At 49.9% G+C, this 13,513-nt stretch overlaps 1 protein-coding gene across 7 annotated transcripts in view; it reads right to left on the bottom strand.

The window, feature by feature from the left end:
- AFAP1L2 (actin filament associated protein 1 like 2) overlaps positions 1 to 13,513 on the bottom strand; it is a 102,628-nt gene that overhangs the window by 80,900 nt on the left and 8,215 nt on the right. Inside the window, exons 1-2 of one of the 7 annotated variants that reach the window (XM_074338996.2) lie at positions 11,615 to 11,942; positions 6,174 to 6,227 (exon numbers count right to left, since the gene is read on the bottom strand). The exons of 1 other annotated variant lie outside the window; for it this stretch is intronic. In XM_074338996.2, coding sequence (XP_074195097.2) covers positions 6,174 to 6,227; positions 11,615 to 11,630 — 70 coding nt within the window. In that variant the 5' untranslated portion in view covers positions 11,631 to 11,942. Of the gene's footprint in view, positions 1 to 6,173; positions 6,228 to 11,495; positions 11,946 to 13,513 lie in introns of those variants that run through there. 5 more of the 7 variants (XM_074338998.2, XM_019725199.3, XM_074339000.2 and 2 more) reach the window with 5 other exon arrangements.

Here is a 13,513-nt window from a genome sequence, read left to right as displayed (position 1 = left end):
AGGCACTTTCACTCTCTCTCCTGCAAGCTGCCTTAGCCTCCCCAGGGGAGATAATAAATCCTGCTGTAGGACAGGAGTCTTATCCTTTGAGGGCACTAGGTAAATTGCTTTAGGAAATTTCAAGAAACTGGGGCTGATTGTTCCCTGATATCTCCTCTACACACAAACAAACACACACACACACACTGTCCCAAACATACCTTGTATCGGTGAAGTGAATGCACTTACCGTGTTTCCCTGAGAATAAGACCTAGCCAGACAATCAGCTCTAATGTGTCTTTTGGAGCAAAAATTAATAGAAGAACTGGTCTTATTTTACTATAATGTAAGACCGGGTCTAATAACATAACATAACGTAACGTAACGTAACATATAGAATAAATATAACAAATACAATATAAAATATTAGTATACTATAATACCGGGTCTTATATTAATTTTTGCTCCAAACGATGCATTAGAGCTGATGGTCCGACTAGGTCTTATTTTCGGGGAAACACAGTATTAGCTTTTCCCGTTCACTGAGGCCCCATCAGCTAGGTATGGTTAGGGCTGCAAGGATGCAAGGAGGGAAGGAAGTCAGAACCCCAAGATTGGTGCCCCCCACATCTCTCCAACCTACCAAATGCATTTTCCAACACAACCCCTGCGACAACTCCCAATTCTACTGCTAGGGAAAGGTAGGTCATTCAGTTCCCAGAGCCACCTACACACCCTAGAGGCCTCCTGCTGAGAACAAGAGGCTCCCGCCTGCCAGCTGCCATGCCTGAGTCAGGAGTCCAGCTGTACTCCAGAAGCGAGGCTGAAACGGATCTGGGCCCACACTCTTGCCCTGAGTATGGGGCCGCACGTTCTCACAGGGAAGGCAGGCTGCTGGTTTGCTCTTACTCTCAACCTCAGCACCCCAGGGCCCCCTGCATACCTGAGAGCCCTGGGGCCCTTACATCACAGTCGGAGAAGCAAACCTCCCCACCCCCATGCTAAGAGATTTACTAATGAATTAGAGCCCCCAGAGTCTCCTTCAGTCCTGAGTGGGGCTGGGGAGGGCGGGGTGAGAGGGAGTCATGCTTCAGAAGGATTTGATCTCAAGAGCAACAGACTAACTTCACCCTCTGAGAACAAACGGCCTTTCCCACTCTCGAGGGAAACAGTGCGTGGCAAGAGCTGGGAGCGACACCTGGATCCCATAACTCTCAGAGATTTGCTCGCAGCCTGAACTGTTTACAGTTACACGCACCAAACCAACATCAAATGGGTGGGAGATGGACGCCTGCCCACTGAGAGGCCAGGAGGTCAATGGGAAAAATTATTTTAGTCAATGTTCAGCCTTCATGTTTGGAACTTTCATCCAAACTATGGTGATGTTCTCATGCTCCCCCTGTGTAGATGCCAGGCCCTCCCCAATGCTCATTTCCAGGGAGCTTGGGATGGCAGGGGGAGGAGCCCAACACAGGCCAAGACTGTTTCTTCCACCCCTTGGAGGTTAGCAGGTCACAGGGCTGTTTAAGGACCCACAGAGAGAGGATAAGAACTCTGTCCTGAGAATCCTAGTCCCTGTGACACCACCCTGTACTAGGGCAGCTGGGAAGGCTGGCAAGGTCCCAGGGTAGCAAATGGCTCGCGCCATAGGGGCTGGGGAAGGTGGCCTTCTTTGCAGACCACGTGCGGCAACACTTTCTAGGGCCTGACAAAGCAGCAGGGACCACCCCAAACAGATTTTCACTCAGGCCTCCTCTTCCAGGAGGGAGGGAGATGCTCCTGGTCTGGCTGACCACAACCCCACCCTGACGCTGAGGTCATTAGTTCCTCTTGGGAAACCTGGGATTCCAGCCACAGCTACTAGAAATGAGAGCCTGGGGTGACCAGGGAACTGGGGGCCAAGGGAGGCTATTCCTTTCTGGGTCTTTCTGGCCTCCTGTTGTCAGGGAAAAGCCCTTTTCTAGACTCATGCCCCAAGAGACCTGACCAGAATTGGCAGAAAAAAAGAGTGAGAAAGTGGGAGAAAGTCAAGAGGGGAGAATAAGTGAATGCAAGAGCAGGTAGAGAGCGAGCGAGAGAACACTGCACGTTCAGAACCAGGTGTTAGCCTGTGTGCACCGAAGTCCACACACACTCATGTGTGATAGTCTTGTCATCAACCTGACCTGCCTTGCCACAGGCTAACTTCCAGGGCATCTGGGACACTACCGACTTGAACCAGAGACAGGCTTCCACTGTCTCCAGTGAGACGGGAGCCTCTCCCGGCTGAAGTATCTGCAGCGGCTTTCTCAGGAGATTCCCCACGGGCCCCAGACACCTGGAGCTGTCACAATGCAACTGTGTTGCAGCCTTCCAGACAACCACACTGGACCCATACACATCCCGACCCTCAGCCGCAATTACAGCGAGTCTGAAATATGTTAAAACACACGTAATCCAACCCTTCCATGCCTGTCCGAGACCAGCCACACTGCATCAGACATTCGAGAAGTTCGTGCGGGGCTCATCCTTGCTGCTTCTGCCCAAGATCTGCCACATCACCACTCTTTATTCCCTTCCACTTGTGCAGGAAACTGCCAAGCAGAAGCCACAGAGGTCTTTGTTAACTGTAGTACCAAATGGTGGTGTCCATCTGTATTTCTTCAAAGAATGTACTGGAAGGGGATGCCCCCAAAGGCCTGACAATGCAAAGGGCAGTAAGGTGGTGACCCTCTCAAGCTTATAAGGCAGTTGTAACTGAAAATATCTGCTCCCAAGAGACCCAAGACCATAAAAATGAAGATGAGATGCCCTAAGCCAACTCACCACCCAGTAAGTCCCAGCACCCTAGCAGAGTTCCTTCCAAAACAACCATATTTGAATTTTAGTGAATCAGCTCAATATGTTCTAGGACTGTGGGTAGTAAATAAAAGAAGTCAGTGAAATTGCTAAACAATAAACTCCATTCAACACATTTTTTTTTAATCCCCCATCTGGGGAGTTGAATACAGTTAACATGAATAAATCCTGTTGTGTAAAAACTGGGGGAGAAAAAAGGGGAGTGGAGGATGGAAGGAAATGGCAGGATTCCCACTTGTTGGTCTAACAGGAAGGCTGACAGTCCCCAGAACCCAAAAGGATGCCAGTGTGCCAGGCTGGCCCTGGGGAGATGGTGCCAGCAGTTTGCAGTCCAGGTAAGGAAGTACCTGGAATTACCCCACCCATGCACTCCCAGCTTCTCCTCTGAGGCCCTGCCATCCTGGCTGGCACTCAAACTAGAAGTGGACCTTTGTGCTGCCCCAAACTCGACTCTTCCTAGATGGACCATCCACAAGCCAGGCCTGACCATGCCTCAGGGAAGGTTCCCGTCAAATATGCACAAAAAAATATTGTCTCCCTTCCCCTCCCCAACGTCCGGCAACAAAGTCGAGACAATTAGAACTAAGGGTTGCACCAGCTATTACTATTCTGCAATTCTTCCTGAATACCCCCCTAGAACAGGTGGAACAGACCTGCCTTTGACGGTGACTAGTGGCTTGGACATATTTGCAGTTAAGAAGAGTTGCACACGTGCAATGCACGGCTGAAAGTGATATGGGCCCATAGGGTCCTCTGGGTGGAAGTTCTACATCCTTGTAACAGCTGTACTTAAGAAAGATGGGAAGGCAGATCCAGCATTCCGGGTCATAGCGCCAGGCAAAGCTCAGCTGAAGAACAAGCCCATTCGACATGATTTTTGATTTAAAAAAAATAAAAAATGGGAGCCACCAAGATCTTCAGATTGTACTAGGAACAGCAGCGTGATGCCCCTTCATTCTCATGGGATTCCACATCCGGTCACCTGGCTTGGTGCAGCAAGGGCCGGTGGCTCTGCCCTGGCGACACGAGGGTTTCCCCGACCTAGAAACAGGAGCTCTGATCCCTTACACCACTGGGACTCAGGGCAGTATTTTGCTAAATCATGAGTTTTCCCCTGTCAAAATCAAAACCAATTCTAGCTAGCATCGACAGGCAGGACTGCCAACAATAAAAAGTCAGCCAGGAAAAATTATGGTGCAGACTTGGGTACTCAATTCCAATTCAATAACTTTATTGGTGGAAAAAAAAAAAAAAAAGATTTGCAGAAAGACTGCCAAAGTCAATACATTAGATCCATGTGTGGGTCTCATGTTCCCAGGGTGGGAACTGGAACTGAGGCTTCAATATGTGCCATGACCCTCCTGGGCTCTTTGCTGCCAGGTTTTAGAACTGTGTGTCCTTTTCTCTAAGTAGAGGGAGAGCTTACGCCATCATGCTGTGTGTGCCTAATGGAAAAGTCTCTTGCACTTAAGACACTGTCAAGTAGTCAGTCCTTTTGTTTTATACCAAAATGCTTCACCGTTTTCTGCTGCAACTCCAGACCACTGCAGGTATGACCACACCAGGAGCTCAGATTCTATTAGCAACCTGTGATGGCCACCTGTGCGCAGGATGGGGTCTTCACCACAGCATCACAAACTGCTAAGCCTTGTTAACCACATAGTTCTGCATTTTCAGAAATATTCAAGGCTGTGTGACCACTACCACCATAAAGATTCAAAAACTAAAGATTTCTATTATTCTAAAAATTTCCCTTGTGCCCCTTTGTGGTCAAAGCCTTCCTGTAACCCTAGCCCCGGAAACTACTGACCTGTTACATTTCTCTATAGTTTGGCCTTTTCCAGAAAGTCACATAAATGGACTTGTGCAGTGCGTAGGCTTCTGAGTCTGGCTTCTTCCACTTAACACTGCTGTGTACCACTCGTAGTTAGTTAGCAACTGGTAGTCTCTAAGTCTTGGACTTTTGCTTTCTTGTCAAAGAGACTAACAGCTACGGAGAAACCAAATTCTTGATTTAGGGCCTTTTAATAAAGCTGAGGCCTGGGAATAGGGTGACCTACCACCTCTGTGTGCCCAGGACTAAGGGGTTCCCTGGGATGCCAGACTTCCGGTGGGAAAAGCAGGTTACGCCCTGGCAAACCAGGATGGTCGACCACCCTCCTTGGAAAAGCTACTGCGGAGATTCCTCCTGGCGAGCAGCAGGTTGCTCCTGCTGAGCTAACAGCTAGCTCTCCTTTCCGGGTTTAACCACCAGCGGAGGCCGCCAGTTTGCAGTCTGTTGGATGTGAGCCCCTGTTCAGACTCCACTAGGCCTGCAGTTCCTTTGAAGTCCCTGGGAGAGGCTCAAGGAAGTGAGAGCAGAACTCCACGGTCTGTTTAGAAAAGAGCAGAGCTTCTGTGGGTGTCGACACCCCTCCCCACTTGTCACTAAAATTTTAACACCCACAGAGAAAGATGTGACATGTAGGTACTCTCATCTCTTCTGGTTTTGTGCCCGTCTGATGCAATGCATCCAGGGTAACGTCAGCTCCTACTGTTTCTATACATTTTCCCTACTCCTCCTTCTCAATGGGGTTTGGGGTTAGTTTGTTTTGAGACTAACTATGGAGAAGGTGAGAGCCAAGTGATAGAAAATTAGTAAAGAGCTTGAAGTTCTTGTTAGAACGTAAGGGGCTTTCCTAGATAAACTTACGGAGACATCAGAGAGAAAAGTCATGCGGTACCAGGAGGTGGCTCCACACATCAGAATTAAGAATGAGCACTTGCTTGCCCACCTCCTTTCCAGCCGGCATCCAGGGGAATCCGTGGATGCTCTCTGAGAAGCTAGGTTGCCTGGGGACAGGCTGAGCATCCCCAACTCAGAGCTCCCAATAGCTTCAAAATGCACATGATGGCATAGCCAGTGCCCAAGTTAACTGTGAGGACCCCGTCTCCCCCACCCCCGTACACACACACACCCAAGAAGGCAGGAACTGGTGGGGTCAGAACCACGTCAGAGGTTTCGGGCATCTGCTCCCCTGAATTAATTTAACATTACCCCTTCTTGACGTATATACCAGTAGTTCTTACAAGTTATCCCACCAAGCAGCCAGTGGGGCAGGTTAGTAATCATTATCCTCCTTTGTACAGACGAGGAAACAAAGCCCAGAGATTAATTGACTTGCCCAAGGTCGCACAGCGAGTTAGTGGCAAAGGCCAGATTAGAACCCTGAGCCCCGGAGTGCCCAGCCCGGCGCCCAGCTCCACAAATTCCCTCAGCCTTCCTTCCAGAGCATGGGCAGAGCCAGGTCTGTGCCCTCGGGAGCCCTGGAGGCCAGGTGAGCTGCTGCAGAGGGCACAGGCAGGCTCATACTCACAAGCAGAAACCTGCAGGATCCTTCTCTGTACCACCAGACAGCAACACCCCTGTGCTGGAACAGACAGAAATAAGGCTCAAGGTGGGAAAGCTCAGGGCGGCCACTGCGTGCTTCCATCTCCACTTCTGGAATTTGGCTTTGACCCTGTGCTTCATTTCCCTTAGTGACCCAGGTCTGCTCTTGAGGGCCAGAGCATAAAAGGATACATGCTCCTCCTACCTGGAATTCATTCATTCATTCATTCATTCATTCCACAACCATGTCCAAAGCACCTACTACGTGCCTGGCAGTGCATTACTTGGAGGAGACAGATCCCTGTCTTGAAGTTCAGTCTCACACAGGAAACAGACATATGTATATATAAGACAATGTGACATTAATTCGACAAATATTTGTTGAGTACCTATGATGTGACAAGCATTGATCAAGCTGCACCTAAAAACACAAGAGAACATAGAGGACGCAGGGGAGGCTTCATGGAAGAGGTGGCATGGGGGCTACATCCTGAAGACTGAGGAGTTTCACTGAGCAGCAAGTCCCTTCCTAGCTAAAGGGACACTGATAAGGAATGAGTCTGAAATTGCTTTGATTGCTTCTTTCTAAATAAACCCTGCTGTTGTTAGCACAGGAATTCTACCCTTTAGAAACTCAATTCTCAGGGATATTATATCGTTTCTGACTTTGAGTTCTTGCTTAATCTCTGTAGGCCTCAGTTGACATGTCTCTCAAATGGGGGTGACTAATCCTGTGTTTCAGAAAGTGGTTCTGGGCTTCACTAATAATCTTTGGAGACACATTCATACAGAAATCCTCGAGAAACAAATTCCGAGCATGGCCGATGGCATTCTCTTTCCCACTAAGTTTGCTGCTCTCTGCTCTCAACAGGAAATTGGTTTTATTTTTAAGAATCACAATTCTAAACTGACCTTTGTTGGGCTATCCACATTCCCTCCCTCATTTCCTTCTCTTCCTCAAGACATCCTCCTCCCTCCAAAGATGCCTCAGTGACCACAGAGCAACTAGATTTGAAGAGTGCTCGGAAAGTCAAATGGACAAATACTGGCAGTTGTTTTCTAGATGGGGAAACTGAGGCCCGGAGAGCTCAGTGACGGGCCCAAGGAAAGAGCATATGTGGGTGCCCTGGTTCCCAAGCCATTGCTTTCTTCATTGTACTGTGACTGTTTTTCCCATGTCTCAGGCTGGGCTCTGGGCAGACGTGCCATCCTCCCTTGGCTTGGGGAAAGTCTCCCTTCTCTGAATGACAGAAGTCTTTAGAGAAACACTCCCCTTCATTACAGGGATTTGGAAGAAAACTGGCACAGCTTCCTTAGCTTTGAAGCTCATTGGCCTCTCCTCGCCCTTTAATTGTGCTGGGAACTAGCCCAGTTCCCAGAGCGCCTACCCCTTCAGAAGAGGGGAAGGGCCCAAAGCAGAATACCCCCACCCTGCCTGGCCTTTCAGCACCAAAGGTGACCTCTCCATATTTCAGACAATTTTACTGCCAAAGCATCAATGGCTCCCACACAAAGAACTTCAAAGTCAGAAGGGCTCAAGGTCAAGTACAATCATGAGCAAACCCTGAGCTTAGGATTCTGAAGCATTACGTTTGAGATTGTTTTAACGTAGTGTTCCCACAGCCTTGTAAAGCCTGTAATAGCTTAAGGTAAATTACATTCAATTTTTGTGGGTATGGCAAGATTTAGTGAAAGCACGTCATGTGAGTATAAAGAGGGTATCCATTTCACGCCCCACTTGCTGTTCCAGGTGAGGAAGGTGTGTATGTAATTATTTTCTCAATGGTTCTCAACTTCGGTTACATGCTAGAATCACCTGGAGACCTTTACAAACTACAATGCCTAACTAAGTTGCACCCTCAGACCAGTTAACTCAGACTATCTTGGGTGGGGCCTACACATTCACGTTTTTTAAAGCACCCCTGATGATTCTCAGATGTGGCTAAGGTTAAGCACCGCTGCCTTAGGTAGTACTTCCCAGGGAAAAACCCGAGCTCCAAGGCATAGAAAAATAACAAAAACACATGATTCCTCTGAAGGTAAAATGAATATTATCAATCAACCCATCTCTTTTAATTAGACTTTCTTTTACAGACCTTCTGAGACTCGATCTCAGGAGTCTTATACAAGCTTTCAAGTTTTTTTTCCTTGACTTGCTTCTTCATAGCTCACCTCTCCCTTGCAGTACCCTAAAACTAAGTGCCCTCTGTTGGGAATCGGGTGATCTGACTCAGAAACAAAAACACAGGAGAGTAGTTGCACTTTCAACCAATTACCATGATCCAAATTAAAGCGACTCTCTCAAGTGTGCCTGTTTGGTCCAAGGATGAGGCAATTTCAGGAAGCTTAGGCATGGACATTCCAAGTGCAATCCACAGATAGTAGGTCAGTCACTTTTGGCCCTAGACATACTCACCAGCTGGAAGAGCAGCAGGAACCAGAATCCTTGACCACATGGTGAGTTCAGCCAATGGGCTCACGCAGTCATGCATGATGCCCGTATGAGAATCACAAATATGTAAACAGGATGGAAACCTTTTCAAGGCACCCCATAGAACTCAGCACTGCTTATACAACACCAAAGAGATTCACATACAAGATATAGCAACTCTACATCACTTTTAATGACGACTCTCATAAAAGCTCCATCTCTCTGGGAACATACCCCCAACCTTGTTTTTGCTTGAGAAGCCATGCTGTCAGCAGAATGGCTTAAAAAGAACAGGGAGAAAATCTGGCAATATTTCTGCATTAGATATTGGGTGATATTTCCACCATTCTTATTACCATGTTTCCCCAAAAATAAGATCTACCCCAAAAACAAGCCCCAGTTAAGATAGTCAGCCAGACAGACCCATTTTGTACGTTATGACAATGTTCCAGAAGATGACATGACTGTATTTCAATAAATGTAGATTGTTGAACATGAAAAAATAAGATATCCCTCAAAATATGCCCTAATGTGTCTTTTGGAGCAAACATTAATATAAGAACCGGTATTATATTATATTAATTATATTATACTATATTATATTATACCTGGTCTTATAGTATAATAAAATAAGACCAGGTCTTACATTAATTTTTGCTCCAAAAGACACATTAGAGCTGATTGTCCGGCTAGGTCTGATTTCCCAGGAAACATGGTTATTCAATCTACCTTAAAAAGGGGCGGGACCTCAATGTCTGACAAGCAAGAGGAGACTAAGATTCTAGGTAGAGTTGTACTGGTGAGTTGAAGATTGGGCCCAACATGCTTTGTTTTGCACAGACCAACATTTTGATCCAGTGAATGTTCAAAGCACAACTCATCTGCGTCTCAAGAGAACGGGGAATTTTACATGGGGGGGGGGTAACCCCAATTCCTCCGCTGAAAGGTATAGTAAACACATTGAAAGCATTCACCAGTGAGACTTGAAATGGAGATTTTTTTTCCCCCAGAGCAAACACTAAAAGATGAGCTGGATCAGTCTCTGCAATCCAGATAATTCTCAAATGTATTCACTTATCACTCTCTGTGTCTGATTTAGTGTAAAATGATGAGGCAGATGCATGTGTTAACCAAAAACATAAATACTCTGAACTGGAAACTAAGTTTACTTCAACTGGCAAAAAGCCCCTAACTGATCTTCCAGAGTGGGAGGATTTTAAGCTCTCAAGAGGAAAAGATAAGAAAGAAGCCTTTCTTAGGTCAAGGGCCAAGTGAAAACCTTCTGACAATAACTGGACATTTGGGTAGAAGATCCCCCAATTTGCCCTAATTTAGGAAGAATAGTATGCTGATTTGAGAAAGTAGCGTGCAACCTGGACCTTCAGCCTGGAGCTAACACAACTCAGGAGTGGCAGACCCTGAGCTGGAAGGGACCCCAGGGGCCAACACTTCGGGTCAGGGGGACAACTCAGGTCCCGAATCCCCTGTGAGGGTCCCTCTCAAATCGTGGAGAGGGCAGAATGGGGGAGGGAACAGAAAACTGCCATTTTATAAGGAGAGAGACTGTTCCTTCCTCAAGTGTTCTGGACTACATAAGGACGCAGTCATTCAGGCACAAAACTGACGTGATCTCAGCAGAATTTCAGACAAAAAAAAAAAACCAGTTAGAAATGTGAGAGAGGCTCCAGGGAGGGTTCACAGAAAGAAGCCAAAGGGTGCTCGCTAACTTAACTTTGTCCCCCAGCCAGCGTCCATGCTCTTGGCAAAGACCCTTCCTTTATACATGAAGCCTATCTAGGATTTAGGTCTTTCGCCCTCACCTGTAACCAGGTGACCCAGATGAGCAAAAGCAAAGGGAAAAATCAAAAGACACGACTAGTTTAGGGAACTAAAGCCCGTCCTCAAAGTTTCCTTAATCTCAATTTCAGAGAGAAACTACTGGGAATGTCATTCCTTGGGAATCTGAGCATTTGCCTTTCTTATTCTCTCCCAGGGGAAAATAAATACAGAAACAGTATTTCCTCTGTCAGGTTTGGCAAACACGAGTTCAGGACAAGAAAGTGGAAGAGGCTTTCTCAAAAGAAAGGGAGGTAGGAGGCGCCCTCAGCGTTCCGTTTACGGGGCAGCTCTTTAAATTCCTTTCCCAAAACATCTGCAATCCGAGGCTTCTAGACTTCAGTCCCAGGGTTCTGAGCACGGGTGCGAGCTGGGCACCGGGTACAACCTGGGCCGGGCCGGCCACCAGGGTTTGGCTAGGATCCGGGGCCCGAGCCAAATCAAAACCTTGCCCAGCTGCGCACTGAGCTAAGCCTCCGGCCCGAACGCCTCCACGCTCTACACCTGCGAGGCACCCACTTCGGCCCCCAATCCCTACACCCGTCCCCTGCTTGAGGGTGGGAGCGGGAGGAGAAGGGATGAGAGAGAGACGTTACCGGAGCGGCGGGACGATTGAGGCGGCCTAAGGTGGGAGCAGGGCTGCGCGCCCACCCCACCGCCCAAGTGCATCCCCGCGCAGGCTCTTTCCCTGGGTCTGCAGCAGGCCCTCCACTCCGGCTGGCGCCCAGGCGACAGGACGCAGCAACTCGCCCCTTTGCCCCAAAGCCGCCCCACACGGTTCCGACCTCATTCGGGGCCTCCCCCAACCCCAGCATCTTTCCGAGGCGGCCGGGACTGGGCGGTTAGTTGACAAGCACACCCTCTTTCCTCCAACAGGTGAGAAGCTCCGCCAAGCGGACCCCCGCCCTCCGCGCCTGGGAGGATCAAAGGGCTCGGGACACTGCCGCCACCTAGGAGCCACTAGCCCTGCCCGCGGCGCAGCTGTGGCCCCGGGTCTTCGGCCCCAATCAGAGCTGGGCACCGGCAGGCGGCTCTGCTCACCTGAGTCCGGGCGGGACCTGAGGCGCACGCGGTGACGCCCCCGCCATCTCTAGTTCTGCTCACCCGTGCGGTGCGGGGCGAGAAGGAAATGTGCGTCGCGCAGGGACCCGTGCCCTTACCTTTGTACCGCTCCATCGGGGCCTCGGGTGCACTCCTCGCCGCTCGGCTCCCGCGCTGCGTTCTCCGCCTTCGGCTCCGCGCCCCCAGCGCCGCGCTGGCCCCTCCCCGTGAGGTCACGCTCGCGGCCGGACCGCCTGGCGCAGCTGCCTTGCCGGGGGCTGTCGGACCCGGTTCCCTCCCGGCGCGCCGCCCCGGCGGGGTAGCTCTGCGGTCGACACGGGCGGACCGTCAGTGCGCAAGTCCGTGCGCACCCAGGCTCGCTCCCCGCCCCGTCGCCTGGCAGCTCCTTCACCTCTGGGCCCCGGGGGCGGCGGGAGGGAATGAGACCGGGATGTGCCCAAACCCTGGGGGAGGCGCCAGGGAGGGGCGAGCTAGGGCGGGCCGACAAGAGCTGTTCTTCCAACGGCAAAGATGCCAACCCACTGCCCGGAGGAGGAGACTGAGGCCTGAGATGAGAGGCACAGATGTGCCTAGAGCGCCTCCCGCTTGAACCACGGCCCAGCGCGCTTTTGCCCTTGGCCTTCCTCGAGGGACGACCGGTGTGTGTGTGGGGGGGGGGGGGGGGGGACAACCAAGCCCTGTTCCCGCTTCTGCCCCAGTGTGGTGCAGGGTGTCATGCGGGGTCTCTACTCCTGCTCCCCACATAAGAACGCAAGATGTGGCTAGGCCCAAAAGGAACACCCACGGAGCCATAGGTAGGGGAGTCATACCACTATACTCTCTCTGGCGGCATCTGCCTTTCTGCAATCCGCTGTTGCTAGCTCAGCCACCATCTTCTTGCTAGCCCCCATTTGCTGCTAGCGTAGCCACGGCAGTTATATTAGTGGCCAATGGCTCACTGGTTACAGCTGACGGCCAACTAGCCACAGCTGATGGCCATCAAATCACAGCTGATGGCCGTTTACTACCTGAGCCAGCACCTTTTCACGTGAGGCCAAGAGCCTGGAAACTGCTTTCTGGGGCTCTGTCCCAACACCCAGTCCTTCGTGAATAGTTCCCACACTCCTGCAACCTCTCTGGGCCACCGCTGCCTCACACACAGGAGGGCGTGTGAAACGTCTGCTTGCTGCCTTCTACTGGCGCCCAGGTTTCCCGGGAGCCACAGTTCCAGACTCTCCTGAAAAGGGTTAGAATTTCTGAAGCCGCCTCCACAAGTCCGGGAGCACGGATTCCTGGGTGGGGCAGCATCCGATCGCCCTGCGGGAAGGCATCTATCCCATAGGAAGCCCGGGCGTGGTTCTAACTCCACACCGCGCCGCTGCCACCAAGCGCCCCACTTCTGCCCTTCATCTTTTGCCATCTTTCTCCAGGGTCTCCACATGCCCAAGTCCTCCCCATCTGCCCGCAAAGGAAATCCATGGTTTTCTTTAAACTATTCGATTTTGATTTTAAAATCTCAATCATGGCTTGTGCAAGACTCCTGGTTTTTCAACATGTCTCCCCCAACTTCCTTGAAGGAACAATTAAGAGAGATTTGTTGTTATTCTTGCTGCTGTTTTCCAAAAGAATTCATTCTTCTTGGAACAGCAGATTTAGCTCTGATGTTTGGAGACCTTTGCCCCAGCAGTCTCAGAAATATTTTTCTTAGTTGTATTAGCAGCTAACATCCAGGGAACCCTCTCCACATGCCAGGCATGGCACTAAGGACTCTACATGCCCAGCCTTTAATTTCCCCAATAATTCTGTGATGTGGAGATTATTATTATTATGTCTATCATATGGTCGAAGAACCTGAGATTTACGGAGGTTAAACAACTTGCCCAAACTCCACCACTAAAAAAAGAACAGAGCAGGGCTGCTGCTTCCAGATGTTTATTTACAAAACTTTCCTGGCACTCCTAGGAAATGCCATCTCATGGAGCACACAGAAATGCAGACAATGACGACATAGCCAGGTA

The sequence above is a fragment of the Rhinolophus sinicus genome, chromosome 15, assembly GCF_057876585.1.
Source record: "Rhinolophus sinicus isolate RSI-liver-muscle chromosome 15, RSI-T2T, whole genome shotgun sequence".
NCBI lineage: Eukaryota > Metazoa > Chordata > Mammalia > Chiroptera > Rhinolophidae > Rhinolophus > Rhinolophus sinicus.
Note: the sequence above shows the minus strand (reverse complement) of the source record. Positions and strands in the feature narration are given on the sequence as shown.